The sequence below is a fragment of the Cornus florida genome, unplaced genomic scaffold (assembly GCF_030987335.1).
Source record: "Cornus florida cultivar Cherokee Brave unplaced genomic scaffold, ASM3098733v1 CherokeeBrave_3.0.0_Hap2_Chr10, whole genome shotgun sequence".
NCBI classification, from domain to species: domain Eukaryota; kingdom Viridiplantae; phylum Streptophyta; class Magnoliopsida; order Cornales; family Cornaceae; genus Cornus; species Cornus florida.
The window spans coordinates 93,902,568-93,926,029 of NW_026775580.1; the positions used below are offsets into that span (position 1 = coordinate 93,902,568).

The window sequence follows — 23,462 nt, forward strand, 5'->3', positions numbered from 1 at the left end:
CTTATTTTGCACTGAATGCATTTCACTGATTTCTAACAGTTTATCATATGTCGGCTGGCTTTTTTGTTGGCAGGATAGGAAGCACGGATACGGACATGGGTACAACACGATACGGGCATGGTGATTGGCTAATTAGGACACAGATACGGCAATGATATTTCAAAAAAATAGCACTATCACTATTTTTGAAATAAAAATATTATTATATCAAAATAATAAATTTTGCTCATTTTATACATATAATTGTAATTTAAATCACTAATTTGGAACTTAGAACTAGATGTTTGTTTTTTCTGTTTTAAAAAATTATATATTATTTTTCTAATATCCTCATAATATATTTTAAATTGCATTGAATCCCATTTTTCTAAAAAATATAATTACAAAATTACACCGCTGTGTACTGAAAGTGTCCCAAACGTGTCTGCCTTGTCCCGGTTGTGTTTAACCAGAAAATAAATATTCAGATTCCAAGATACTTCTAGCCGTGTACCACACATGTCCAATACCATCACGGCACCCCTAGCAGAAGTGTTGGTGTTTCCTAGTTGGCAGGTATAGTCTCATTAGCTGGTAGCAAGTTTCTCATTATCTATAATTGTTGATTTTGTAGTATTTGTTCCTTGTAGTTGTACGAGGTCATACCCAGTTGGTGGAAACCCCAACATGCGACTGAAATAGATCACCGCTATAGAGTTTTTCCTTTTATTGTCTGAACTTCATTATTATTGAAATTTGCAGGTAAAATGATGTAGTCTGTCCTAATTTTATTTTGCAGGGTTTATTCATTCCTGGTATTAATTGCTAAATGCCATTTATCATAGTCCAGCTAAAGCTATTAACTTGTTCTGTACATTGGTGCAGCTGGGGTAAGTTTTCGCTCCGCGACTTTTACTTTTTGACTCTAGTCATATACAGCATTCACAGATTGGAAGTTCTGATCTGTGGCCCCAGGAGGTGCTGGATGTCTCTGCTTGAAGCTGATGCTTTAATTAAATGATTTTTGGTTAACAGCTATAGAGTCCTGAACATTTGGCTATCAGCTCCACCTCCTTAATGTTCACCTTGCAGTTAGTCTGGGATAGAACTTGTTTTTTGTTATGAATGCATAACTATTTTGATGCTTTAGTACGTATCAAAGGTATCTTTAGTAAACAAATTATATGATTATATGCATAAATTCAACTTGTCTCAATTAAGTCAACTCATTATTGACCTAACTATTTGGGATAAAGTTAAATGAATTTTGTGTTGCAGTGCTGCACAATCTAAGGTCATGATTTTAGTTTAATATTGTTGGTGCAGTAGTTAATGGTCTTCACCGCATATAGAACTTAGTCAATTTTTTCTCTCTCTCTCTCTCTCATTTTATCTCCAATAGATGTTACACTAATAGTTTCTCTTATGTAATCATTTTATAATCATATCCTTTTTTGTCTAAACATACATCAATTATATATTGATATTTTCAACCACACTCATTTGATGAACATACTTCTTAATTGCTCAACAATCTGTGCTACAAAGGATTGTATAATAGTTGTTTAATGGAATTTGCCTTTGATTTAGAAGTATAATTGATCACACAGTATGTTGGAAACACTCTTTTTATTTAACTTATTGAGCTTTAATTCTGTGAGTAAAACCATTCTCAATCTCTTTCAATGAATAATCAAGTCTAGGTAATGTTATTGTTTATCTTTTGGTATCTCTTCACCCCTGATTTTCACTATTTCACCACTTGCACTCTTAGTTTTGTTGAAGTTGCATTTCATATATCCAGACAAGTCCTACGTTTCTTAAACCCATTTTATTCGAGAGCTTCTCATTCTCCCCAGGCTTTAATTGTAGCACTTATCTCTTCTTTAGTTTTCATTAAATTAAACTATATCACCAACAAATAACATACACCATAGAACGTCATCTTGTAGGTGTTGTCAATTCACTTACTACAATCAAGGCAAAAAGATGGGGTCTTAATGCTAATTGCTGATGTTAGTACAGTAAATTTTTACCTAGGCATTAAAAACATTCGCCCCCGCCCCCCCCCCCCCCCCCCCCCCTTTCCTCCACTTATTAGGCTTTGTTTATTTATTATGACTATGACTTTATTGTTTTTTAATAGCAGACATCTGTTAGTTATGACAATCTTATTAGAAAATTCTATTTAGCGAGACAGGTTATATTTTTCTAAACACTAAAAACCCCATACTGTTTCAATCTAACCATTGAATTGAATGCCCCTCTCATACTAAAATGAGATTAACTGGAGATTCAGAGATGTCCAATCAACGTCACACTTCAAATTAAAGTTCTATTTTTATATTCTGTAAAGAGAAATTTGAGTTCATGAATTGAACATTTACCTAATGTCCAAGTATCCTTAATTTAATTAACGTGATATTTGAGTAACTTATTTTTGAGAAGCATAATAAGTACTATAGAGTTATCTCATTTAGTAATGAAAAATTGAACTTGATGAAATGTAACTTCCTTAGGAAGTTATTAAATTTTGTTAAGTTGCTGCACCAGGTATAATTAGTTATTTAAGTTTTGTTAAGTTCCTGCGCTGGTTATAATTAGTTTGATCTTGATCCATACATGTGTAATTAATTATTATTTATAGGAAATTGTTACTTCTGCAGCCAATACTATTGTTTTAGGAGTCCTCACATATGGGTCTTATGTGAGTGAGAAAGGGAATAAGAATACAACTGTGGGGTTGTGGGAATAAACTTCTCTTATTATATATATCACATCACATCACATCACATATTTGTGTTTTATCTTCCTATCGCAAATCTGTGTGTGTTTTGGTGGTACATTGAGTTCCTGTATTCATATTGAAACAATCATTTGTATTTCCAGGTCACGTCCAACTATGATCTTTTGCACTTAGTTCAACTACTGAGCTGCTCCTACTCTACTGCAGAAAACGACTGATTCACCACTCTAAATTAGATTTCTGAACCATTTGCAGATGAATGTATGATGCTCTAACGACAATTTTTGTTGATTTTCTTTTTTGGGCTCAGTTGATGGTTATTGGTAACTTTATGTTTTTCTGGATCAAAAAATGATGTTTGTTCCCTCAAGCAAAAGGTGTCAAGTGCTTCAAACTGGCCAGCAATGGCCTACATGGGATGTTGCGACAAATGAGAGTTTTCATGTGGTGCAAAAGCGAATCCACCTCTGCCACAAGAAGACTGGTCTACAGGGGCAAGGGAATTGATCCTGCGACTTGAAATGCAGCAGACTACATCACAAGGCTTGCTCTCCGAAGGGGAAGTTAAGACAAACTAATCTCTATTTTAATTGTGGTTGAAAGCAAAGTGGAACTTTGAATAGGGGACATGTTAGCTGGTTCATCCATAACTTATTTGTTATTCTTTCTTCTTTGATCTGAATAAAAATAATTAGTTAGTTCCATATGGTAGTATGGTGTTACAAAACATCACAGGCACCTCTGTTTTCCGACTAGTAGCACAAGCACGGCCTTGTATGTTATAAATTTTGAACACAACTGTATTACATTATGAAATTTGCCATACTAGTAGTGCCTTATTAGATGTCAATTTATGCTTCAATTATGGAATTATTGATCTCCATGGTTGTTTAACAGTGGAACAGTACTTCTGCACTTTACAGACATACAATGCTCTCGGTATTCCATTACTATAAACTGTTCTTGCAATGAAGTGCGAGTATGATAACAATGATCTTGAACCAAACTCTTGAGGTTGATTTCAGCTCTTCTTGCAACAGCCTAACCCAATTTGTATGTTAAACTAATCAAACCAAGCACGAATGTCAACCTAATGAAAAATTGGTTTTCATTTATAATCTAGCTTGCTTGATGTTTCTACTTAGGAAGTGCATTACGCTTGTGCCAACTGTTCTTGAGCTTAATCAAGTTGAGCTTCAATATCGGTCAAGCTTCAAATGCTAGACAATCAAGTGTAATCAATGACTTCAGCTTGTTAGAAAAGTGCACTGATCTTAGTGGTGTCTCTGAAAGATTATTTACAATAATTGGAATCAAACACGCTTACCGGTAAAATGGAATCAAATGGCCTGAGCAACAAAATTTTGAACAAAAGAAGGAACCAATCATGGCATTAGTTAAAACCCTAATGTTGCTCTGTTAAACAATACAATACGTAAGAGGTTATATCATCTCGACAAAGCCACAGGTGTTTACATGTGTGATGTGCCTGCTGAGATTGCATGGCACCGTGACGCTGCTTGCTATATCCCTTTTCTAACACACATTGTTCTAACTGGTTCTTATACTTGCTGTAGAAACAAGTCAGTATCTTTCAAAATTCCATAACATTGATGGAGAATCTCGACAGCAACTGTGGAACTCCTGATATTATTGGTCCGTATGTCTACAAAATTCCACAATTTGAATGCATCAATATCCATTTTTATCATCGTGAAGGTGATTGGACATCCCAAGTAAATTGAATAGTCCCACTTTATCTTAGGCAGCATTCGAGCATGCAAGTTGCAGTAAGGAGATTGCTTAGCAATAAATTAAAATTGAAATGAGTTCATTAGGGGAATTATTATATCATGCTTCCTACTGTTGACCAGCTCATTTTAAATGCTCTGTAAAAGAAGGGACTGATTCAATCTCCACGGGATGTCATAATGCCCGTTAAACTTTGGAATTCAAATGAAGAAATCTTACCTTCTTGTTCTCATGAATCTGACACAATGGAACTGCAAGCAATTTTAGGTTCCTTGGTGCAATGAACCTCTGCGTTTCCGGCAAGTTCACAAGAAAGAGTTTTATACACTCCTATAAAACAAGATAGGCACACAAAAACAGTAACATACCATCAAAAACAAAGAAAAGTCTATTTAAAAAAAAAAAAAAATTTGTGGACAAATTACCTTGGGCCTCTTCACATTAGGAGGTAAATATGGATACAACAATGTTTCGAAGTCGGGCCTCCACAACATCCCAAGGCATTCTCCCACCTGAAGATTGAGAACAGTGCATTCAAATTTCACAGGGCCAGCAATGAAAATACAGGGAAAGAAATTTTATAACTGATATTTCATATACCTCCCAGTCAGATCCAAAACCATCTTCCTTGACAGATAGCTTGCTGTTTAGTTTACGTTTCAAGCCATCAATATCTGCAAAATCAAATCCATACTAGTGCAGTGAACATTTAGAATTCCTTCCACCCTTTTCAAGAATGTCAACGCTTTCTAATTTTCACATTGACAGAAGTCAGAACATCGGTAGTATGGTGTATTACCTGATTCACCCAGCCTCAAGCGACCACCTGGAAGCTTATATATGGAATTCCGTACTTGCAACAGCAATATATGAGGATGTTTGAACAACTCAACCTGTTTTATACAGTTAGTGTTTTCAAAATAGTACATCTGCTACAAACTTGTTTATCAGTGGAAAAGGTTTGGTGGCAGCCTCATAATATAGAACAGTTAAGTTATCGAGTTCAAGATAAGAGGCAAATGGTCATTTTTCATTCTTTCCCAGCCAATGAGCATAGATATTGGTAAAAAAGAACGGATATTGGTAAAAATTACTTAAAACAAACCATCAATTTTGACATGAACTTCCTAATTCTGAAGTATAAATAACATCAAATTCAGAATTCTTAACTCAGCAAACACTTCAGATGGGATAACTCCGTTCACACACTGATAAAGAGCTCAATTGGCATGACTAAAACCTTCATTAGCTCAAAATAGAATTTGAAATTCATCATCGGAATCTGATCTAAGGTTAGCCAAATTTCAATAAATAATTTATTCATGCTCATTGATATCTCTTGCATCACTGATTTGATCACCAAAAGTTATTCGAAGAAAGACATTTATATGTCTCGTCCTTTTTCAAGTAAAATACAGACCACTGTGTCCCATCTTGTGAATAGCTAATGGTAATTACCTTAAACCTTCTCGCATACAGTTTACTTCTGCACATATATATAGTTATGTATGCATGTTTGTGTTTCGTATGACAACATTTTAAATTGTTACTGCATAAAACCGGGCAAACAACCTTTGTATTGAAGATTTGGAACAAATAAACATACGTCGCATATTAATAATGGATCAATTATCTTTGACTCATTCTCAGATTACGAGTACAATCCTTTTACTAGATTTTGCATCATTACATAAGGCTCAGGTCACAATTTAGTCATTCAATTTCATTCACTTCTTCATCACTTTGTGCTGAACAAATAGATAATTTAGTACTCCACTTACATCATTAAATTTTATCGACCTTGTCATCACTCCCGAAAGAATACTTTCAGTCCACAAGTGCCACTCAGGTTTTCACTATTTTACATAAAAGTTATGTTCACTTTCTTGGCTTGGCAACATAGATATCAAACTTGACTTACATAAGATGGTCTGCGCCACAGGGGCGGACCGTTTAAGGGACCAAGGAGAGCCATGACCCTCCCTGCCCCCGCCCCCGCCCCCAAAAAAAAAAAAAAAAAAAAAAAAATTCAAAACTAGTATATATACTAGGTGTGCTAAATTGCTAGCTAGTACCAGTTGTACCTTTTCAATAAAAAGTACAAATGTTCGTAACAATTTGTGCTCCCTTGCCTCTCAGTTCATCAATTAATACATATGTTAAATTCATAGTACTCATCTCTCTCCTTTATTTATTTAATTTTTTTTTTGTTCAATCAATAACGCTAATAGCAAAAATAAAGTTAGTTCTTTACCATACTGATCTATCCTCGTCCTCTTCTTTTTTTATTTTTTTATAGTGGTTCGCCAAAACCCTTGCTGCTAGTTTATCTTTCTTTTCCCATCCCTTTTTCTATTGGTTCTAATTATATACACATATACATATGTGTACATATATGTATGGGGAATCACACAGGACTAGTATGAACTGAAAGATTAAGATTATCCAACCAAATTCTATTATATATTACCAAATTAATCACGAAATCAATGACTTTGCAAAAAAAAAAAAAAAAGATTTAAGAGAGTACCAGTATGACTGCTTGCACAGAAGTCCTCAATCCATAAGCAGCATAGCTGAATGAAAGAGTTATATTAAAATTCAAAAAATCGACTAAGAAATATTTAAAAAAAAAACCTATTCATTTGTGCGTGTGTGTATATGTTTTGTATAAATATAGAGAGAGAAAGTGACTTTGATTTCATTCGGAGGACGCGATCGGCTTCGGGCTCGTCTTTGAGTGGGACGGCGTCTTTGGAGCCAAAATAGTAGTTGCTGAGAGGGTAAATGTTCAAAACTTGACTCTGATTCTGATTGTTATCCATTGCTGAAACCGTTTCGCCATCCATATTCTTATGCCCTGCAAGTTAGAGAGAGAAAGAGGAGGAGTCGGGCAGAGTCAGACAAAAGAGACGTACTGGTACTGCTCCCTCCATAAAGAGGGAAAAAAAAGAGAGCAAAAGGAAGTAGGAAACGTGGCGGGTCTAGAGAAACCGGTGCTGACATGGTATGTTATTCTTGTCTTTTATTCATTTTTCTTTTCATCTTTTTAATTTCAATCCGTTATCATTGTTGTTCGTTGTTGGAGGGATTTTGTCTCAACACCGTCTAATTACTTATGACTTATAAGTTATGAGTATAAAATAATTTATTTTTTATAATTAAGTACTAAAATTAAATTAAGTCATTAATATGTCATCATAATAAACTCTATGTGGGTTAGCTCATTGTAGAGATGCCCGGTTCAAACCGAGCAGGAGTCTTGTCTCCCAATTTCACATCCCATTGTGCTCTCTTTAGTTTTTTTTCTTTATTTGTAGTATATATATTGTAACATTATTTTTTATCGCGTTGAAAAATAATTAATTTGGAAGGGTTTCAAAATTTGGAAGGGTCTTCAATTTGGAAAGATCTCAAAATTTGAAAATTACTTTGCCCAGTGATTAGTGCACATTCATGTTTCCAAGTGTATCCCGATTAATGCTCTCAAGCGAATGAGTTTTTTTATATTAAACCATTAGATTGAAATAATTTTTTGAGATTTATAAATTTTTTAGTGAATTATGAAATATATATTTAATTTATTGATTAAAATAGAAAAATTAGAGTGCAGGAACTCTCTTACTAGCATTATTCGTATATTCTTCAAAAAGAAAATAGAGAATAGTGTTAACTAGTTATCACACTTGGTTGATTAATGAAGAAAAAAAGAGAGAGAATAAATAATAATAATAATAATTGTGTTTAGGCAAACAAAGGAAATGAAACTATTTTATTAAATTTATAACCATACCATTTTTCATATAATTTGTTTTTTTATATATATAAGGACAAATACTAATAAAGTTTTATAAAAAATATAAGCATTTCTTTTCCTTTTCTTCCATTTCCTCTAATTTTTGTAAAATAACAAAAATTACTATTATTGCTTTTATTGTATTTCTCTAAATTATTTATTTTTCTTCCAACATTTCATACTAAACACAATTTATCTTCCATTACTATTCTCTATTATTTCCTTTCCATTCTTATGTGTTTGAATTAATTTAGTAATACCCACCCAATCCTCTCTCTTCCATCCCAATCCCCTCTCTCTTCCATCCCAAATTTAATGGGAGGGAGAAAACACAAAAGAAAAAAATCAATAACAATATTTTGTGATTTTTTATTTTTCGGAAGTTATTTTATGATTTTTTTGATGTGAAGTAATCTCGTCAAAGTACATAATTTTAGATTATTTGTCCAATTGACCTACCAGCTGTCTGACGTACTCTCGTCACCCAACTCATGTGTCACACTTGTTTAATAATTTCTGGGAAAAAGTATTTTGAAAACAAAATTTTAAAAATAAATAAAATAAAATAAATTTGCACAAGTGATTTACTACTGAGAATGAGCGACGCTTTATATATACATATATATATATATATGTGTGTGCGTAATATAACAGGCACGATCCCCTCTTCTGCACCAACCCTCCCGCCTCTGATCTGAAGCGAAGCAAAGGATAAGCTTCAAAGTTTCATTTCTCAGTTTTTACAATTCAGAGGCAAGTTCTCCTTCTATGCAGAAATGTGGCAAATCAATAAAAGGTGATGATGACTTTTTGTTTGCGCTTTTCGGACTTTTTTTCGAGGTAGATAATCAATCCTACTATATATATATATATATAGAGCTTCCTTTTTGAGTTCTAGAGGAATTTTTGCTTACAGGTCGCTGAGTTTTGATACGATTTATATTGTTATGGATTCCTTTCTGCTTGTAAATTCTATAATCCAATTGGGGTTTTTTTTTTGTGAACACTAATTTTGGAATGCTGTCTAGGTTATAAAAATGATCTGTGTGTGTTTGTGTGTGTGAATAATTGAGGAAATTGGGGATGCAGTCTCATTTTGTTGAAATGACACAAACACACACAACATGAAGTTAAGGATGGAGGAATCTAGTCATATATCAAGGTTTGAGGTGTTTATGGCTCTAGTAGTCATAAATCCATTGTGCTTAATCTGTACTGAATTTTAACCCTACATGTATAGCACTATAGGAGTGGACATGGATCTTTTCTTGAAAAAGGAAGAAGGCAAGATAAACTATTTCGAATTAATTAGAACCATTTTTCAACTCAATATTAGTTCTTAAGGATTTGGACATTGTTCTTTTGCTGTGTTTGAGTTAAAACCATTCTTTTTGCACGGTGCACCCCGGGCTTCTCGGAATCTTTCCTGAAGAAAGCCCCAATGCTTGTGCTAGATCGCCGCCGTCTACTGTTGCAGTTTTGCCCTGTATATGTCAAATTGACGGCCACATATCATTTCACCTGTAAAACAATTAAAAGCATTCTCAAGAACCTCTGTGTCTTGGGAAAAAAGTGTTACTCCCATAAAGTGTAAATAATTTTGTTTCTTGGCTAGACACATATGCTTTATTTCTCATCCCATGACATGTAAGCCTGATCCCTTTCGGTGAAATGTTGCAAAAGGTAGGAAAATCAATGGACCAACCCAGTCACTTTGTTGTTCTGTTGGAAGTGATGCACCTTTTTTGCGTTCAATGACTTGGAGATAATGTTTCCATTCAGGGAAAAACAGAAGAAGATAAGATTCCTAATTTTTTACACCTTAACCTAAGATTTATTTTATAGGTTAGGTAAATATTCACACAAGCCCACAAATGCCCGCCCACTATGGAGCTTTAACCCCTCACTTCCCCTTTGAGGGAGGGTAGGTTATACCAGCTGCGCTAATGGCCCAGTGGTTAACGCAAGATTTATTTATTTGCATGTCTGTGTAAATGATCGACTTTTTTTACCAAATGTTCTCAAGCCAATCATTTTAAAATTAGTGGGAAGATGGATGATTTTTAACCATTCATCCCACAAATTTTTGTGAGATTCTATTTCTTTTATTTGCATTTGTTTTCTACACAATCTTGTTGATCAGTAATAACTAAGCAAAATTGTAGATTAGAAAGTTTCTGAATGTTAAATATAAAGTGCTCTTTTAATTATTTGAAGCAGGTAGTTTGGACTCTCTACAGAATTGAGGCCCTCAACCTATTGAAATACATCAGCTGAACTACACATGGACCAGAGTAATAAACTTTTTACATTACTTCATCTCACAGTATCATGTTCTGAATAGAAACATAAATAAGCAATGATTTACACTTATTTCAATTTATTTTTCTTCTTCTCCTTTCTTATGTTTATTCTTATGTTGAGATCTATACTCTGGTAATATAAACTAATATGAGACCTCATATGATGCAAAATAATAAGTATACTGTATTTTTATTTTTCAGTAAGATAGTAAGCGTACTGTAGATAAACCAGAAAACATTAAATGTAGTTCAATTTTTTTTTACTATTTCAATATAGTTACACCCACCTTGATGAAATATTGTTATTCCATAGAGTAAACATTTTCTTTGTTGAAAGTTAGACAATACACCAAAAATCTGGAAAAATTAACGAGGTTTTGCATTAGAAGAAAATGTTTCACTACCTTGTGTTTATCTTCTCAATTACATCATTCACAGGTGTCATATTATGCGATGAGATATATACTTTATTCTGTAGGTTAAAATCAATTCAACTTAAATTTTATTTTTTTTGAGGCACACACATATGGGGTTGACAAAGTAACAATTATTAAAGATTCAGTAGCACCTTCCAAGATAGATAAATTATGTGGATTGACATTTTGAGGTTTTCAAAATGACTACCACTAGCCTATATTGCAGAGATTTATACATGCAAGTCATATGAGTATATAATACTATTTTCTTCTACTTTTGAAGTTACAAGCCCATTGAATCTATGCAATTGATTTTTTAATAATCTGAGTTATCCATTCATAAGAGTGTGTGTGTGTGTGAGAGAGAGAGATGCCTTAACTTCGTAATGACTATAACTTGTGCTTTCTTCATGTCACAGACGCTACTATTGAGGAGGGAGAGGGTTTGAGAAGTGGCCTTTCCGAAAAGCATCTTGATCTGTTGAGGCCTTCGGCTCGACATTATTCAATGTTTAAAGGTAGTAATTCTGTTTGGGTAAATACTTAAAGTGGTTGTTGACACACACCTCTGGCAACTCCAATTTACCCCCTCATATTCATAATTGAGTTGTATATAGTGTCTGTTTGTTTGTTTCATTCCTCTTCTGAAAAACAAGAAAAAGGAAGAAAATGCTGTATTTACATTCATTTTCTGTTTTTGGGCCAATAAGAGAAGTGGCCATATTCGAAATGGATTTGCTGTACCACCAGTGCAATGGTAAAATTCTAACAATCTCCATGTCTGCGATATGAATCTGATGTTCTTCGATGTTCCTTAGTATCATTTTATTGATTCCAGCATGTGAGTTACGAACTTAAAAAGGCTTTAATATTTCCTTCGATTTATATATATATATAATAAAGTACTTTACATTGTTCTTCCAGAGCTTACTTTTCAATTTTTCTTATTTTATTTGATTTTGGTGCTTTTGACATTTCCTTCGGATTTTTTTTTTTACTCATACTGAAGCAAAGGTATTCTAAATTACAGATATTCTTGTATGTAGTAACTCTGAGTTCATACTAATCAAATTTATGTCCATGTATCAGACTTTTAACAGGTTGTGTTGGCAATTGGTTGTGAGCTGATTTTCCAACATTTAGTTCTATCTTTCCTTTTTTTTTTTTACTTGGACATTTAGTTCTATCTTATGTTGAACAAAACGAAATATATGGAAACTTGTCTTGTGATTAAGTAAATACCTGAGAAGTGAGATATTTTCTTGATGGTAGGACAAGGAGTGGATGCTAAAGACCTTGAAAAAGGCAAGTATGCCGTCATCAGAGACACAGAGGACTCCCAATTAGGGATATATGACAAACCTCTTCCTTGCTTTGGTTGTGGGATTGGATGGTTTTCGTGAGTATTCTCCATTCTTCTTCCTTCCTCTCCCATTTCCCAGTATCTCATGGCCACGTCATTTGTTTTCAGTTTTCTACTAGGGTTTTTGTTCCCCTTGATGTGGTACTATAGCACAATTTTGTACTTTGGAAACTACTACCGCAGAGACCCCAGGGAGCGAGCAGGCCTTGCTGCTTCTGCAATTGCTGTAAGTAGTAATCTCTCTCTCTCTCTCTCTCTATAATCTAATCAAGCAAAAGAAAATATAAGAATCACTCTTGAAATTTTTGTCATTTGATTTATCTTCTTTTACTTTTGGCCTTGTATTTCATTATTTATAAATTGTACTTCAAATCAGCAGTGATGTTTTAAGATTATGATTGCTGTTACAGGCAATGGCATGTTCCGTTGTGTTGTTGATCGTAGCAGCAATTCTTCTATTCTAAACCTTGGTCATCCAATTCCATGCACTCCCAAGACTTCTGTGAGCATCCAAGGAATTTGAAAGGGCTCTTGTTCATGGAGATACGAAATTTTACTGCAAAATCAAAGATAAAAAAGATGTCTCAGTGCTTGGCCAATCCAAGGTGTTTTACTACAAACTAAATATGATGAAAAATCACTCCCCTTTCCCAATGTTAACCATATAGACATGAAAATATAAGATTTTTTTTTTTTTTTTTTTTTTTTGGCACTACAATTGTACACAAATTACTTTCAGCAGAACCTAATGGATCACAGGAAAATTTTATGGCTATCTACTGTTCAGTAGATAGATATTGGTACTAATCTTGAACTACAGGCCCAATGGTCAAACACGGAATGATTCACTAGTGCTTGAATATGACAGTTGGATTTAGAGGATGATAGTGGTAATTAATACTCTAAACTCGTGTCGACAAGTGACTGAGAGGCGTGAGTGTGAGCTGCTATGGGGCTCACACCCCTGTTTTTTGGTCAGTTGTCGCGTACCGGCTGGTGTAACATGATTCTCGTGGTAAATCTCTCTCTATCTTTTGAAATTGTTGCGCCATGGAATTTGAATGTTGAGCATCTTTAGTATATCAATAGATAATGATCTCTAATTTTTGTGGTTATTTTGGCAAGAGCAAGCCTTCACAGTAGGCTCATCTGCTTGTTTGAAACTTTGATATTTTGAGCATGGTGAAGGATGAATATTGGTAAAAAAAATGCTAGTATAGAATATAGATTCATGAATGGTAGGCTTGTGAATGTGTGACTCTATGCTCGGCTTGTAAACATATCTTATTTTTATCCTTCTGTGATTTTTGACAACTTTTGAACCTCTTTATTGATAAAGAATTGTAATAAAATATAATAAAAAAATAAAAAGTACTATGTTTTGCTAAGAACAATTTAGAGAGTGAAAAAATTAATATTTAATCTGTTTCACAAAATTTGTCCATTTTGAGAGTTGTGATTTACAAAATTGTGAGTGTTTTCAGAATGAACAAAAATTTTAGGACGAAAGGAGTACTAAATAAATAAATAATTTAAGAATGGAAAAGTTTATAGTTGACATTATACAACTAAAAGAAAGGAGTACTAAATAAATAAATAATTTAGAATGAAAAAGTTTATAATTGACATTATACAATTTAAAGATAGAGGAGTGATTGACTTCAGACATCACTATATACTGTGGCTAAGATAATTGTAGTTTAGATTGAGTTCAACAGAATTTTCCAAACCGAGTTCATGAGTCGAGAGTTTCAAGTTCAACTCGGTTCTCAACTCGGTTTATCTGCAGTGATATCGACAAGTCAACATGGTAGAAAAATTGGAATAATGAGGGAGTAGGGAAAAATATGTACGGAGGATGCAGAAACCAACCGATTAATGACTTGAAAAGAATATCCGTGAAAGGACAGTGCTAAAGAAACCAACCAATTAATTAATTAATTAATTTGGTAAGGTTTTTTACTTTTTACTGACCGCGACAACTGCTCTAATTATCAAATTTTTCTTTTTATTTGTGTGTGTTTCAGTGATGTCGATGTTGAGTCTTTTAAAATAATTTATAATTTATTATCGATACATGCAAAGATATTTTCTAAGAGGAGATGAATTAGGTTAACAGAAAGTGGTTTGCATTTATCTTTAAAACTCAAAATCGTCTTCTTTATGAAATTAATATGGCATGTACTTGAAGCAAATGTTGATGGAACAGGTTGTTATCTACTTCCTGAAAAAGAAACCTTTATATTTGGATGAGAATGCAGTTCATAGCCCCACCAAACGACAACAAATAGGGATGCGATATATATATATATATATATATATAGATATATAGAGAGAGATTAAATATATACAGATCCGTGATAAACTAGCTCATGAAAATATGCGGAAGTTCCTTGTAATTGCCCAGAAAACATTGGCAGAGAGAGAGGAGAAATTGTAAGATTGGTCAGAGACTTTTCCCACAAATTATTGACAATTCAATAAACAATTTCTAGAGAAAATGATATTTCAATAAATAATTATTTCTTCCCACATTATTGGTTTTGGGATGTTGATGTTTGTTCTAATTCCCGAATTTTTTAACACAACGCGTAACCATCCATATCTTGCTGTCCCTCATTCGACTCTAGGTCTCGATTATGACTTTATTAATAAGATTATGCAGTGTGTTGTTACTTAATAATAACAAAATGAGTTATGTTATACAAGAACGACACGATACAAATAAATTGATAAGTCAAATTTTTAAAAAGTAAGACATACATACAGTTTGGATAAGATTATATATAAATATAAATATTTATTTTTTCTCCTAATTAATATGAATTTTTATTTATATATAGAATAATACTATTATAAAACTTTTATTCATTTTTAATTTTTATATTAAGAGTTATAATAGCTTTTATATCGTATAAAATTAGTCCACTACTTTGTCATAATAATTTTTATTATTATTTTTTATATATCATGTTTATGACGTCAATCTTTTTTTTTTAAAAAAAAGTTGAACACTTTAAAATTTGTTCATATTATTTTCAAGATTACTAGTTAAGTTTGTGTTAGAAATGTTTAAAAATGTCGGTCTAATTGTCCAAAAAGTGTGGACAAATTGTTCGAAATTGTAAAGTATCCAAAATATTAAATTTTTTTTTTTATTTAAGGATAAATATATGAATTGTCGGACACGTGTCCGATGAGTATCGGTGTCCAACACAAACACGACACGATTACGACATGTAGAAATGTTCGTGCTTTATAGTCTAACACATTTCGACTATGAATGTGGTCTCATTATATTGCATTTCACAAGTGAAAATTATTTTGTTAGAGATGATCATTTCCCTAATTGAAATTTACCAATAGTTTTTTTTCTTTTTTTTTTTTTTTAAAGTAAATTACACTTACCCTCCCTATTGTCATGGTATATTACACTTAGATCCTTTGTATTCCCTTCTAGTAAGATATGTGTAACAAATTGATTTTTATCAGTGTTACTAACGATTAGAAATGGTCAACCTGACAACTTTTTTAGTTTCATATAGCAAATATGTCATTTAAATTGCTACGAAGATACTTTTGTCCAATGTTTATTGTGTAAAAGACAATTATATCCTCAATGGTCATGGCATTCCTGTTAATATTTTTTTTAGTTAGGGATCTGAATAAAAGTTTTTCACAAAAATTTGAAGGATGTATATGTCATATAAAATTAAAAAGTTTGACACATCAACGTTAACCATCAACGACAGTTAGCAAAATTGATGACAAGCAGGGACGGAGCCGGTGTATGGCTTGGCCCACTAGTTTACATATAGTAATTTTTTATATTTTATGTATATATATGAAAATTTATAAATAATGCCCCCTCTAAAATTATTAGTTTATAAAATTATTTCTTAATTTTCTCCTCTTTTCTCTTTTACCCTTTAAATCCTTAAAAAAAAGTTAATTTTTTTTTTTTTTTTTTAAAAAACCCCTCCCAACTCAAATCCCTGATCCGGCCCTGACGACAAGGGTTTCTTCCACGTATGTAATTTGAAACTAGAAGGAAAGTAAGTATAATAAACCTTAACTAGAGGGAGCTAAGTGTCATTTAGCCTAATTTATTTGAAAATTAAAGGATGAAAAATTGTGACAAAGACCACCATAAGTGCATGATTGAAATGGAAAATTGAATTGTCACGTGACACACGCAGGGCGGGTGGAGACGCTAGCTGTTAGAGAAACTTAGAGGACACTTCGTAGCCAATGGTTGTAAATCTTTCAAGCTGTCCCTTCCTTTCCCTTATTTTCTTCCACAACCAAAAAAAAGTAGACCCTACTTGAAGTTTAGTTGCACTTGCAATAAGCACCCACCACAACAAAATAATGTTTTCAAACCACGCTCCACCAACACGCGTGAAGATCACGTCACAAAATCATCACAAAAAAACGTGTACAAGTGTGTTGTGATCACTTTTCTTAAAGTGGCTAGCAACTCGCAACCAATGGGACCTTCTTTTGTCTAAAATAATGTGACACGTAACGACACGCTTATACACGAGTGGGACAAAAGATTAAGATATATATCTCTACCTAAAACACATACTGGTCCTCTTTATATGATTTTAGTGAATGATGGTGGAAGGAAGTCTTAGGCACAAGGCCTTTTAATATGTCTTCTACTCTTGTGTATATACATACATACATATATATATACACACACACACACACACACACAGAGAATTGAATTGCATTAAAATAGTGTGAACAAGAATTGGTTGTGTAAATGACTAGGACAAATTAAAAGCTTTGGTTAAAAAAAAAAAAAAAAAAAAGTTAATTTTTTATAAATTGTTTTGATTTTTACTTAAAAACGTTTTCAGTTCCAAACAATAGAAAGTGTTTTTCAAAAACTCAGCAAAACACCAAAGAAATTTAAAAATTAAAAATATTTTACACGAAAAATATTTACAAAAAAACCAGAATCGATTATGCGCGGTTCAAATGCAAAATTGGATTTAAAGCGGGAAAAGATGGGGCCAATAGTGGTGTACTTAATCAAAAAGTACCTTTCATGCCATTCAAATGTAACCAAAGTGCCACATTGAAAGAAAGGAAGTTGCTAATAATTTTTTTTTAAGAATAAAGTACAGTCATACCTCCTAAAGTTTGGCAAAATGATACTCAGTGAAAAATTATTTATTTTTTGGACAAAGATACTTCTTGAAAGTTCAAAAATGGACAAAGACACTCCTTTACATGAAAACCTTTGACCGTTTGTAAGACTTTTTTAACTTTACAATTTAATAAATTGGATTAATCTACCTTCATGAACAATTTATGTAAAAAAAAAAAAAACTTTATATTGTTAATTTTTTTTTTTTATTTTCTTTTTTTGTTATTTACTTTATAAATGTCCCAACTTTTTAAAAATATAGACGCCTAAAATGATTTTTTTATCCAATACATATATTTCAAATAAATTATATTTTGTTATTACTTCTTTTCTTTTTCTTTTTCTTTTTTATTTTTAAATTAAGATACTTAATTCTTTAATCTAAAAAAATTAAACCAATCTCTTTTCCTTAAAAATAAAAAATATGGTACCAGTATAATTTTATGCATCACAAATTATATATCAAATATTATGCATTTCCCAATATAAAAGAAAATAGATACCAGTATAACTTTATGCATGCCTTTGTTTCCCCCCCCCCCCCCCCCCCCTTTTATGTTGAAAAATACATAATATTTGATATATAATTTAAAATACATAAAGTTATATCGGTACCATATTTTTTATTTTTAAGGAAAAGAAATTGGTTTAATTTTTTTAGATGAAAGAATTAAGCATCTTAATTTAAAAATAAAAAAGAAAAAGAAAAGAAGTAATAACAAAATATAATTTATTTGAAATATATGTATTGGATCAAAAAATCATTTTAGACGTCTACAGTTTTAAGAAGTTGGGACATTTATAAAGTAAATAACAAAAAAAAAAAAGTGAACAATATAAAGTTTTTTTTTTTTTTTTTTACAATTTTTTTTTATGCATAACTTATTCATGAGAGTATATTGGAACAATTTATTAAATAGTAGAGTTAAAAAAGTCTCCTAAACGGTCAAGGGGTAATTTGGTTAATTTCTCATGTAAAGGGATATCTTTGTTCATTTTTGAACCTTCAGGGGTGCCTTTGTCCAAAAAAAAACTAAGTTTTCTCTGAATATCCTTTTGTCAAATCTCAGAAGTGTAGTTGTACTTTACTCTTTTTTTTAAAAAATTATTATTGTCATTATCATATTTGCCTCATTATCCAATATTGTGTTTGTTTATAAATTGGTGTTAAATAAGTTTCAAAGACTTTTTTCATACATAAAATGTGTACATTATAATCAACCAAATAATATTTTGTTTATACTTGCACGGAGGAGATAACCTTTAATTAAAGGTTTTATAACTTGATTTGGTGATGAAAGCTGGAATAATAATCAAGCACAGAATGCAATTCTAAGTTTTCAAAACAATCACATGTAATACTAGTTTTAGTGGTAATTGTCATTTTTCTAAGTCACTGAAATTGGAGAAATTCCAAAAATGAATCTTGCTTTTGACGAAACACAATGTACAAATAGTAAAAAGAAATCATTTGTCTCTTCTTTTGACAGTGTGATGATTAAAAGATGTGCTTTTGGGGTTTTGGTGTAAAAGGCTGTGTTTCAATCATTACAGCCACGCTCCAATTATACAAAACAGTGAAGTAATATCTGGAATACCCCCTACTTCTTCATATGGACAACAAATGATCCAACTTCCACAAAAAAAAAAAAAAAAAAAACACACTTTACATGGGAGGGTATTAGGCTCTGGTTTACGTCACGGACTTAAATAAATATCAATTTAGCCGATACGACAAAATATCAGCTCCAAAAGCTATAACAAGTTCTAGTTGTATATTAATTTCATATCTAAAGTTTTTCTGTATTTCATTGTTGAGATTAAGATCCTTAGCTGTATTTTTTATTTGGAATAGTTAAGAGAAATTATATTTCTACCCTAAAAGATTTATTTTTATTATTTATTTATTTTTATGTTTTTCAAGTTTAAACAATTGTGCATACACCTACGATTTTGTTACCACTCAATTTTTTTTAAAAAAATGGGAGATTATACCATTGTAGAATGCTCTATAGTTATATGTATATATTCTTGCTTTCCTCCAAGAACTTCACATACGAGATGGTATGATTCAAAAGAGTCTTGCTATTCTGGGGGGAAGACCTTCATTTAGCCGAAATTATCAAGACATGAAGTAGGACCCAAACATGATTGTTTGGGTTAAGTATATAGGCCATGGTCAAAGTCTTTAAATCATTTTTCCAATTCAAAACGAGATTATAATAAGGGAAAATTACATATAAATGGAGTCAAAGTTTCATATTTATTTAGAGACTGAGTCAAAGTTTCATATTTCTCTAAAATGGATTGCTGAGGTGGCACATGGTTTTTTACTGTTTAAAAAATTGTGGTGTCTAAAATGCCCTTCCCTAATAAAAAAATAGTACCTTCAGTTCAAAAAAGTAGTACCTTCAATTCAAAAAAGTAGTACCTTCGGAGAAAAAGTAGTACCCTCGCGAGTGTTTAAAAAACATGGTACCTGGACGCCAAAAAGTAGTACCTTCAGTTCAAAAAAGTAGTACATTCGAAGAAAAAGTAGTACCTTCGCGGAAGGGTATTTTAGGCATCACAATTTCTAAACAGTAAAAAACCATGTGCCACCTCAGCAATCCATTTTAGAGAAATATAGAACTTTGACTCAGCCTCTAAGTAAATATGGAACTTTAACTCCATTTATATGTAATTTTTCCTTATAATAAAACTGTTGAGTTTACTTCTTTTTTTAAAAAAAAAAAATAAGAAGAAAAAAAGAAAAGAAAAAGAAAGTTTACTTATTTTTATTTTATTTAACTCAAATGCTTTAACAGTTTTTATTAGTTTATGATTTATGGTACAATATAAATTAGAGATATATATAGATATATATATTACTATGTTTATATATGTACATGATTTTTAAATGTGGGTTAAACACTTGAACTTCATTGCATTTGACACAGTACCTCTCTGTCTTCCTTTTGGCCAAGGCTCTCAAAAGCTTTAAAATCTCTTCCTCCAAAAGCAAACCAAACACCAAATTCCAAATTCATGGAACATGATGGAAACTCACCACCCTATTGGTCCCACCCCACCACCGCTCTGGTCCGACCTCGCCGTCGACAATCGCCGCCGATTCTCAACCCGGTGGTGCTCATCATACTTTTACCTATCCTAGCATTGCTCATCATTTTCTTCCTAATCCCTCCATTTCTCTCTCACACCTCTCAAATCCTCCGACCCAATTATTCAGTGAAGAAGAGTTGGGACTCGCTCAACATCTTACTCGTCGTGTTCGCTATTCTCTGCGGTGTTTTCGCTAGGAGAAACGACGACGGATCAACCACCACCGACGAAGACAACACTAATGTTTCGTTTACCAATAAATCGCATCAGTCAGCTTCGAGTCAATGGTTCGAGTATTCTGAACCACCCAAGGAGTCTAATCATCCTCCGATTGCGACACCGACGACCGGTGTTAGCCGGTTGAGGCGGAGCTCCAGCTCGTACCCGGATCTGAGGCAAGAATCGTTGTGGGAAACCGGTGATAGGAGGTTTCGGTTTTCCGATGATTATGAAATGTATAGATCGAATTCGTCGGATAATGTTCGCCGTCGTGCACGGCGAAGTGAACCGGAGATAGATGATTCTGACGAGAAGATTATTCCGGTGGATACGTTTGTAGTTCGATCGTCTTCAGCGGTGCCTCCACCACCGAAATCGCCATCGCTGGCGCCTCCACCTCCGCCTCCTCCGCCACCGGCGAATTTGAAACGGAGACGATCGTTTCAAAGTGTTCCACACAAGGACAAGGTAGTTAAGCAAAACAGTGAGGGTGAGTTCAATAAAAGCCGATCGCCTCCTTCGCCGCCACCCCCCCCGCCACCGGTAATGTCGCATCGACCTGAAGAGAATTTCAGAAGAAGTGATCGGAAAAAGAGTTCGGCTAAGAAGGATATAGCGACGGCTATAGCTATAGCTTCCTTGTATTTGTATAATCATAAGAAGCAAAGGAAGAAGCATAGAACGAGGAACATTTACGATAATGCCAATCACTCTCCACCTCATACAAATTCAATACCACCATCGCCGCCACCGCCGCCGCCGCCACCTCCTCCTCCTTCTGTCTTCCATAATCTGTTCAGAAAAGGAAGCAAGAGTAAGCGAGTTCATTCCGTTTCCCCTCCACCTCCGGCGCCACCGCCGCCGCCACCTCCTCCTCGTTCAGTCTTCAATAATCTATTCAAAAACGGAAGCAAAAGTAAGAGATTTCATTCAGTATCCACTCCGCCTCCTCCACCCCCACCACCTCCACCTTCGTCGGTCTTCAACAACATATTCCGAAACGGTAGCAAAAGCATGCGATTCCATTCAGCGACTACACCACCTCCACCGCCACCGCCACCACCGCCGGCAAATTCAACAATTTCACGGTCATCCAGACGGAAGACTCAGAATCCACCTCCATCGGCTCCACCACCACCAGTACCTGACTCTCCGAGGCCGAGAAATCCAGTTGCCACCGGCCGGCCACCGTTACCGAGGAAGGTGGGCAGCTACTACTACGACAGAGACGAGAATGTGAACAGCGGAGGACAGTCGCCGCTCATTCCAATGCCTCCAATGCCGCCACCGCCGCCGCCTCCACCGTTCAGAATGTCTCAGCCGAAGTTCGTAGCTCGCGGTGATTTTGTTAGGATACGGAGTACTCACAGCTCACGTTGTAGTTCTCCGGATTTAGAAGACGTTGATCTCCCATCAACGAATGAATCATCAGATACTATCAACGGTGGAGATGCAATGGGCTCAGCATTCTGTCCCAGCCCAGACGTGAACACAAAGGCGGATACCTTCATTGCTAGACTCAGAGATGAATGGAGATTGGAGAAGATGAATTCAGCGAGAGAAAGGCAAAAGATGGGCTCAGGCCCAGTTTTAGGCCCAAAACATAGTCACATGTGAAGTTGGCTATAATTGCCGAGCTGAACTTCTTTTCACTTACACACACATTAATTAATTCATCTACATATTGATATACAATATATATATATATATATATATATAGGTGCATGCAGAATGTGATTGGGATTGGGCTCTTATAGTGTTTTTGGTTCCTATTTGAGCCCTTTTCACACATAGAGGATTGTGAGCTTGGATTTCAGGTTTGAATTGTTTGTTTGATATGTGAATTGTGATAGGTTATGTATAGAATGTTAATGAGAGATTGGGCTCTAAGTGGGTTTTTTTGGTCTCCTCTTTGAGCCCTTTCAAGCTGTGGAAGAAGCGAGTTTACATTTCAGGGTTGAATTGTTTGATGGCTGAAATAAATTCTTATTGTTGTGGTATGTAAATGCACTTTCTGTATCTGAATTTCAGTTGTGTCATATTATCTTTTCACTCTCTCAGCTCTGGTTTGGTGGTTTTAGACCTTAACATCAAAGCAAAATGAGCAATCGACAATGAAAACAGCGCACGCGTGTGGTTGGGTTGGGTTCATGAGCTCTCATTATTAACTATTAGATTGAGATTTAGTAATTTGTTTAATTTTGTACCGACTTAAAAAACTGCTATAATCTAGTAGTCAACATATAAAGAGGCCGTGACTCTTGTCACGAGAGATAAAATTACTCTAAAATATAGATTTACAATAGAAATTAGAACGAGAGATCCAACTAACTTGAAACTGATATAAAAGGGGCCAAACGATGAGATTGACATGGATAAATACATTGTCTACTTGATGTTTACAAGATTAAATGGATGATTTTGATAGGGGAGTCAGTATCTAACTTCATTAAAGGCGTAACATACAAGCACCAAATCCAATAGCTCATTGAAACCATAATAAATATAGCCATATAAACAATGGGCGGTGTTTGGCAAATTCCCTACCATGGGACTATTATGTCATAATCTGAAGGGCCTAAGCCACCTAACATGTTTTCCCCTAGCCATCACTTGTTGCAATTT

At 33.8% G+C, this 23,462-nt stretch overlaps 3 protein-coding genes and 1 non-coding gene across 7 annotated transcripts; 3 read left to right on the forward strand and 1 right to left on the reverse strand.

Annotated features, from left to right (window-relative positions):
• Positions 1–4,087: 4,087 nt before the first annotated feature.
• Positions 4,088–7,419, reverse strand: LOC132275957 (pre-mRNA cleavage factor Im 25 kDa subunit 1). 2 transcript variants are annotated; one of them, XM_059777177.1, is made up of 8 exons: positions 7,172–7,419; positions 7,008–7,053; positions 5,277–5,370; positions 5,078–5,151; positions 4,903–4,989; positions 4,697–4,807; positions 4,288–4,391; positions 4,088–4,196 (listed from the first exon to the last, which is right to left on the reverse strand). In XM_059777177.1, the coding sequence occupies exons 1-7, from the start codon at positions 7,324–7,326 to the stop codon at positions 4,320–4,322; spliced, it is 639 nt and encodes a 212-aa protein (XP_059633160.1). In that variant the 5' UTR covers positions 7,327–7,419; the 3' UTR covers positions 4,088–4,196; positions 4,288–4,319. The 2 variants fall into 2 exon arrangements, with proteins under 2 accessions (XP_059633160.1, XP_059633159.1); XM_059777176.1 differs by having other exon boundaries at positions 4,088–4,391; positions 7,172–7,418.
• A 1,482-nt stretch (positions 7,420–8,901) lies between these two features.
• LOC132275959 (uncharacterized) lies at positions 8,902–13,128 on the forward strand. Of its 3 annotated transcripts, none has more exons than XM_059777179.1 (6): positions 8,903–9,113; positions 10,494–10,567; positions 11,412–11,510; positions 12,265–12,391; positions 12,464–12,581; positions 12,766–13,128. In XM_059777179.1, the coding sequence occupies exons 2-6, from the start codon at positions 10,558–10,560 to the stop codon at positions 12,817–12,819; spliced, it is 408 nt and encodes a 135-aa protein (XP_059633162.1). In that variant the 5' UTR covers positions 8,903–9,113; positions 10,494–10,557; the 3' UTR covers positions 12,820–13,128. The 3 variants fall into 3 exon arrangements, with proteins under 3 accessions (XP_059633161.1, XP_059633162.1, XP_059633163.1); XM_059777180.1 differs by having other exon boundaries at positions 8,903–9,069; XM_059777178.1 differs by lacking the exon at positions 10,494–10,567 and having other exon boundaries at positions 8,902–9,069.
• LOC132280664 (small nucleolar RNA snoR134) lies at positions 9,665–9,786 on the forward strand. The gene has a single exon (XR_009471668.1). It is a non-coding gene; the product is annotated as a small nucleolar RNA snoR134 (small nucleolar RNA).
• Positions 13,129–20,407: 7,279 nt separating the features above from the next.
• Positions 20,408–22,843, forward strand: LOC132275961 (uncharacterized). Its single transcript, XM_059777183.1, has one exon. It carries the CDS (start codon positions 20,544–20,546, stop codon positions 22,452–22,454), a length of 1,911 nt encoding a protein of 636 aa, XP_059633166.1. The 5' UTR covers positions 20,408–20,543; the 3' UTR covers positions 22,455–22,843.
• The last annotated feature ends 619 nt before the right edge of the window (positions 22,844–23,462 follow it).

Coding starts and splice junctions, on each gene's coding strand:
- LOC132275957 (XM_059777177.1), bottom strand. CDS start 7,326: ATGGATGGCGAAACGGTTTCAGCAATGGATAACAATCAGAATCAGAGT. Junction 7,054..7,171: donor GTCCTCCGAATGAAATCAAA/GTCACTTTCTCT, acceptor TCTTTCATTCAG/CTATGCTGCTTATGGATTGA. Junction 5,152..5,276: donor CTTGAGGCTGGGTGAATCAG/GTAATACACCAT, acceptor TTGATTTTGCAG/ATATTGATGGCTTGAAACGT.
- LOC132275959 (XM_059777178.1), top strand. CDS start 9,042: ATGCAGAAATGTGGCAAATCAATAAAAG. Junction 11,511..12,264: donor ACATTATTCAATGTTTAAAG/GTAGTAATTCTG, acceptor TCTTGATGGTAG/GACAAGGAGTGGATGCTAAA. Junction 12,582..12,765: donor TTGCTGCTTCTGCAATTGCT/GTAAGTAGTAAT, acceptor TTGCTGTTACAG/GCAATGGCATGTTCCGTTGT.
- LOC132275961 (XM_059777183.1), top strand. CDS start 20,544: ATGGAACATGATGGAAACTCACCACCCTATTGGTCCCACCCCACCACC.